Below are 6,948 nucleotides of genomic sequence, written 5' to 3' on the forward strand. Positions count from 1 at the left end.
ACCTATCCTGGCCAAGTCCAAAGAGTGGTGAGAAAAGGCTGTCAACAATTCCTGTATCATCTACCTTTTTTTTTTTTTTTTTTTCTTAAATACTGGTGCCTCCCTACAAAATTTGCCATCCTTTAAAATAATTTTCTAGTACAAGGGGTCTTCAGCACCATAGCCATTTGTGTTGTGTGTAGCAGCAGAGTGCAGGGAGATAAGTAAGCCACCAGAGTTCACCTGAAAATTCATCAGTGTTCAGTGAACCCAAACAAAGAAACTAAGGTTTCACTGTAACAAGCATCGAGGATTTTAATTTAACATCTAATCCTGCAGTTCAGAGAGCAAAGAAAGATCAAACATCTGTGATAGGTTGGAAATGTATGTAAACGATGAATATGTGATATTGAAGAAAATTAAAAAGAGTGGCAAAAGAAAGAAGATAGCACTTTAGTTTAATCAGGAGTAAAGATTATTTCAGGACAGTCTTTCTTACTAGGGCAGGCACTTCACATAATCTGATCAGCAACTCTGTTTCAAGATTTTGGACATCTATTGATTTGAAACTCCAGAAACAACACAAGTTGAAGGATAGAGCACCATGGTACCCGACCCTCCTTTCATTATCTTTATCAGTAATACAAAATATCTTAACCTGTATGAGGTAACTGGATATAACCATACCATCTTATCTCAACCTAAACAAAGTAAAAGCAAAGTTTACTGGCTACTTGGCACTTACACTTTTTCTTCCAACCTTTTATCATGGAACGCTCTGACTCATCTCTATCATGTGCCTCTCGTATTTTCTAGTCCTGTAAATTCTGCTTTGCACATCTAGGGCTAAAATGGTTTAAAATGCCTGTACTACTGAATCATATATGCCAAGTTATTACTTCCATTCTTAGTCTATTCTTTCCCCAGTGGTATCCTGTATTGTCTTGCATACCTAAAATGAAAATGTAGAATGCAAATACTGTTTCCTGTATTGTCTTGCACTACATAGTGGTGTAGCTGGTGGGCTGCCAGCAGAGAAGAGTGTTTTTTTCTTCTGCTGTGTGACAAAGTGCTAGTGTTTGTGTCATCGGTGACTGGGGCAAGAGGGAAGTAAGACACAATGATTTTAGCAAGGGTAGGTTTCCACTGATGACAGATCCCATGGTCCTCAAGGTAAGCACTGTCACCTGCTATGTGTGTTAGGATTAACGGGTAGGTTTACAGGCAGCTGATGGTAGAGGATCGTCTCAAGGATAGAGACCTCCTCACATTCAGCATGGCTGAAGATAGCAGCTGTCTGAATAAGCACTGTTTTGTGAAGGACTCATGGCATTTTCTCATGAAGAGGGAGATATGGATCAAAACATTGGTGAAGCTTTGCAGGGAACTGCTGGCTAATGACCAAAGACTCAGATCAGTAAAGTGTAGCCAAAAGCAGATCAGAATGCAAAAAGATTTGAGGCCGATTTGTGAAGAAAGAAGGCAGCTGCTCTGTACTTCATTAAAACATCCTCTCCATGACTTGATGGGAGGAAAAACAGGAACACTTTTCCACTTGCAAAGGACACTTCATCTACCAACAGATAGAGAAATATATTATGGAGACAAGTTACGTTCTTTGAGAAGTGAACACATATTTGTTTTAGTAAAGATCTGCATTCTATTCCTTGCCCAGGGATTTTTCAGAACTTCAAAACCATTGTATTTTTCTCCCCCCCACCAACCCACAAAACAACCCAAACCCACAAACAAACAAAACCAAAAAAAGATGGCAATCAGAACCTTGTTATTTAATGTTAGCTTCTACCAAGATCATAGCATCACTAAGAGCTCATTGCTTCCTGGTACCCTCCTTCTGCTCTCACCCTTCTCTGATTTGGGAAACTCCCTGTAATTGCCCTCTGGCTGCTTCCTCACCTCACCTCTCCTGTGACAGGACACAGAGGTATGAGCTCAGACCTAGAATGCCACATGTGCTGCACCCAGGCAGCTAAATGTGGCCACCTGGTATTGTACAAATCTGTCTGTACAGCTTCTGTACTCAAACTGGCTGGTTTACTCTCCCGTTGTGCGGTTACACAAGTGGAACCAGGCTGCAGTTGTCCTCCTTCCCCCAGCAGAAACATGTACATGCCCCATGCACTGTGGAACTGGAGCTCTTCTGCTGTGTGGCATTGCTCCTGAGTGTCAAGCCCTGGCATGCAACTCAGAGTTCTGCAAGTGGAAAGAAGGTGTGGCACAAGTCAGGAGCAGGAACTTCTCCAAATCTTCCCATGCTCACTTGACAGTCAGTCCACGGAGGCACATGTAAATAATTCCTCTAATCTGTCACTAGTCTGGGCAATGCAGGAATGGGCCAGACATCTCACTTTGCTTTCAGAGATTTCTAGAGTTCTGTACACTGTTTTCAGGCCCATCTACCCCTAGCTTTCTATCCACTATTAAACCCCTGTCCTTATCAGCCCTTTCAGAGCAGAATGTAAAATGCACGAATCATTGAAAAACATCTCTGACAAAGAGAAGTAATCTGAAAATAGCTTTACCAAACAATTTTAAGTGCCTGTATGGTCCCAATAGCAAACATGAACTGCCAATCTCTCATGAGGTGCCTTATTCTTATGTCAAATAAGGGTCTTCACATATGGGGATTTGGTAGTTTTTGTGAAACATCTAAAGGTGAAGACCAAGAAAACTCTCTCCTTTTTTGGCTAGGGATGTTTGTTCTGCTAATATCAATTTAATACTTGAGGCAAAAGTAGGGGACATCCTCAGGGGACTTTATCTGTGGTTATGCTTGTTTGAACTTTTCAGAGGAGACAGTTTAAATCTCAAGAATAGATTTTTGGTTCACATTGATGGGTTTTGTTTGTTTGTTGGTTTGTTTTTAATAGAATAATATCAATATCAGCTTTTACCAAGAGCAATGAATGTGTGAGACTAATATGATGATGGCTACTTTCTTTAGTCTTTGGTTTTTTTCTTTATATTTTCTTCATTCTGTGAATTAAGTCTTCCCCTTCCCTTTTCCCTTCCCCTTCCTCTTTTCCTTTCTTTCTTTCCTTATCTTTAACTTTTTTTCACCTCATATTATTTTAGATGGCACAGTTCTAAATTGAGATTTTTCCTTCAGATCTAATCATATCCAAACAGATTTCCAACTCACTTAATGTTTGTTTGAACTATGTCTCTTGGCACTGTAGCAGCTCAGGACAACTTTCTATATACTGCCATTCAGTTCCCACAAGAGTTAACTCCCAGGCTACAGCTAGATGACATGCCTGTTACTGAGTGATGCCATTTGAAGCAGTCTCAGATGATGAGCCATAGGCCCTTTATTTGGCATGCCTCAGACATCTGGAACAATGGGAGAACTGCATACTTCTTTTTGAAGGAGTCAGAATCAGAGTTACTATTTGCTCCCTCTCATACCAAATGCAAATGTTTGTGGAAGGTAGCCTTCAGCTTCTTCAAGGAAATTCTTCAACAACTTCAGAGCAATCTGAACAAACCATGGATGTATCTGGAAGAAGAGGATTCTTTCCATTCTCATCTCTGAATGCTCTCATGTGGGAATGACCTTAGTAAGTCCATAACTTTTTCCTCTTTGTTTAACTCCCCAAAAAGAAATACTCCATTTATACAGAGATCTGAATCAAACACTTTCTTGAAGCTTTTCATACTTTAATTTTTAGATACTTGAGTCTTTTCATTCTGCCCCCCCCCGCCCCTTTCCTACTTGTTTTAAACTCTTGAGGTAGATAGCTTCTTCTCTCCTTTTCTCCTATGGAGCTTTACTACACTGCCAGCAAAACAGCGTTGGAGCACTTTCCCTCTTCAGCTTTTGTATAACCTGCTTTTGGAAGGCTTGCCACTCATTCTGGTCAATGCATTTACTTGTCGCAGTCACACTCCCCTACAACATTTCCAGCTATATTATTTGTTCTCTTCAACTGCTTTTCAGACATTGGCAAGGTCAATGTGCAGGAGGGATCATCATTAACATTTTTGTGCAGTTTAAATGCCAGCAAGCCCAGAGGCTTCCCAGGCTATTTACCAAATGCTCTTTTAAAGATCGTGATATCCTGTCTTCAGCAGTTGTTTTGAACCTGGGAAACACAAGGCTCATGAAAGAAATTTTATCACTGGGGTAAATGGCTCTGTTTAAATAATCATTGCAAAAGTTGCCCAGCTAAACCTTCTTGACATTGCATTTAATGCTCTTAAATACTTGAGCATATGGGTGAGTTCTTAATGAACAAGGCTGCTTACACAGACGAATCAAGTCCGCTGGGCAAGCTTATTGCAAACAGGTAGTCCCTCTTAATATCAGTAAATCAGCAAGGGTCCTGAATGTGACTCTCTATCATCATGGGGGCAGCTGGAAAGTAAACAGGGAAGGCGACATGAAATATTAATATGAAAATCAGATGAAGTCATTGCTGCTAACTCTCTTAGGAAACAAAAGGAGACAAGCCAAAGGAGAACTTGTTTCAGAACTCAGCAAAACAACAGTCAGAACCATTATAACAATGGCAGTGAACCTGAACAACTACTTCTTGTGATGTGTGGATTTGTAATGTTTGCAGGATATTGGCAGTCGTGCTAAGTTTTCAGAGTATGTAAATACAGTTAAATTATGTTATGCTATGATAAATGACACTTGAAGCTGGTAAATAATGACTGTCTCAAAATAGTTGCATTTTGCCTTCCCTTCATCTCTGTACTTGGAGGGAATAAAGTGCTGAGTATCTTACACATTATTTTTGCTTATTTGATTAAAGCCCTTCCTGGAAAAGTGACGTGGATATAATTTTATTTTGTTAAAAAACCCCAACACACAAACCAACCAACCAACCAAAAACCAACAAGAAACTTATAAGCCAAATTCACTTGAAATACCTATGTTTATCTTGAAATTAGTGTCATAACCTTTAATGGAAGCTGAATAGACCCATCTGGGGAAAATCCAGGGCTCTAGCAAGAACCACCAATGCTATCTGTGACTATCATGATATATTCATGAATATATCATGAAGTTTAGCAATGTGCTGGACACACTGTTTGTCCAAGAGCACTTTGAGAGTATCTCTTGAGCTGTGGTTTAGTACCCATGTGCTGAACCCCACAGAGAAGAAATCTCAGAATTTCTGCTAGCACAGTGGGCTTAGCAATCTTCAACATTGCCAAAAGCAGTTCCAACTGAGTTTCACATAGCATCAGTATGTAAAAGATGGTTTTCCTTTTGCTGAGGATTTCAGATATGACCTGAAATGGAGGGTCCACACAACAGAAATAAAAGGGGGAGGGTAAGAGCACACAAAGCTCACAGTATATTTTTATACATATTTACAGAAGGAAGAGCTGTGCTATCCAAACTTGAGCTTTCCTCATGGATGACTCAAACATAACGTTTCATCCCAGCGAAGGCACAGAGAACATCTCAATGCACAGAAACGTTTCTACACAGGAAAGGGTCTGGGAGATATTGACCCCACTTTGGGTAATTATGATCATCTCCTTCCTGGGTTTTTGTGAAAATGGAATTGTCCTCTGGTGCCTCTGCTTCCAGATCAAAAGAAACCCATTCACTGCGTACATCACACACCTGTCCATTGCTGATATCTCCTTACTGCTTTGTACATTTATTCTGTCAGTTGAGTACATTGCCGGTTTTGGATTCGCATATGGTTTTTACTATTACATAACCATCACACTATCTATTGTCTTCCTTCTTGGATATAATACTGGTCTCTATCTCCTGACAGCCATCAGTATTGAGAGATGTCTGTCTATTGTTTACCCTATCTGGTACCGATGCCACCGGTCACGACATCAATCAGCAATTGTGTGTGCAATTTTGTGGACTTTGTCTTTTCTGATGACAATAGCTGAATACTTCACATGCAAAGCTGATTCAGTGAAGGAACAATTCAACGATGGCAAACACTGCCAAGCACTGCTCATCTTCACATGGATCCTGACTTTCATGATCTTCATTCCTCTAATGATTCTGTCCAGCCTGATTTTGGTTATCAGGATTCATCGTAACTCTCTGAGGCCTCACTCATCAAAGCTCTACATCATTATTGTGGCCACAGTCATTGTCTTCCTCATCTTTGCCATGCCTATGAGGCTGTTGTATCTTCTGAATTACCACCACTGGTCATCTTTGCTCAGCCAGCAGAATCACGTCACCGTTGTCCTCTCCACAGTTAACAGCAGCATCAACCCCCTTGTCTACTTCTTCGTAGGAAGTAGCAAGAAGAAGAGGTTCAAGGAGAGTCTCAAAGTGGTTCTTAGTAGAGCACTCACGGATGGTTTGCGGCCAAGAAGCCAGGAAGTTGGCATGAGTTTGGATATAGCTGAAACAATATTCTAAAGCTTACTGGGGAAACTCTAGGGACAAATAATTGGACTTAGATGGTTTTAATAAACCACTGCAAAACTAGAGTATTTTTCCTCCATAGAATGTAAAAAGCAGTGGTGAAATGGTACTGTTATCCTTGGTGGCTCGAGCAATGGAAAAAAAAAAAGACTAGAATAAAGATAACTTTCATTTGTATTTTCTTAATTATTCAAACACATGCTACATCCTGATGTGACTACTGTGATACCACAGTGGAAAAGAGATGGGCCATCAGAGAATACAAAAAAGGACACAGAAATATGTTATAAATAGTGTGACATTTATATGAGCACTGAGCACCCATAAATGCTATTGAAGTCATCAGGGCCCATGTGTATTCACATTTTGAAAAGTCAAACACACTAAACAGAGGATTCACATTACAAACTGGGATTTAGTTTCATCTGTTTCCAGCTTGTTTAACTGTGCAAAACAGTTGCTCCCTGGGGAAAAGAGGAAAAATTCCACACAGAAGTCCCTATACATACCCCAAAACATATGGTGTAGCTTGGTCTTGCAAGACATTTGGGTATATATTAAATGTTCAAGCACCTCTGTGGTTA

The 6,948-nt window shown here is 40.2% G+C and overlaps 1 protein-coding gene across 1 annotated transcript; it reads left to right on the top strand.

Annotated features, from left to right (window-relative positions):
* The first annotated feature begins 5,368 nt into the window (after positions 1–5,368).
* On the top strand, positions 5,369–6,358 carry MAS1 (MAS1 proto-oncogene, G protein-coupled receptor). Its single transcript, XM_054399195.1, has one exon. It carries the CDS (start codon positions 5,369–5,371, stop codon positions 6,356–6,358), a length of 990 nt encoding a protein of 329 aa, XP_054255170.1.
* Positions 6,359–6,948: the final 590 nt, after the last annotated feature.

This window comes from Indicator indicator, chromosome 2 (assembly GCF_027791375.1).
Source record: "Indicator indicator isolate 239-I01 chromosome 2, UM_Iind_1.1, whole genome shotgun sequence".
NCBI lineage: Eukaryota > Metazoa > Chordata > Aves > Piciformes > Indicatoridae > Indicator > Indicator indicator.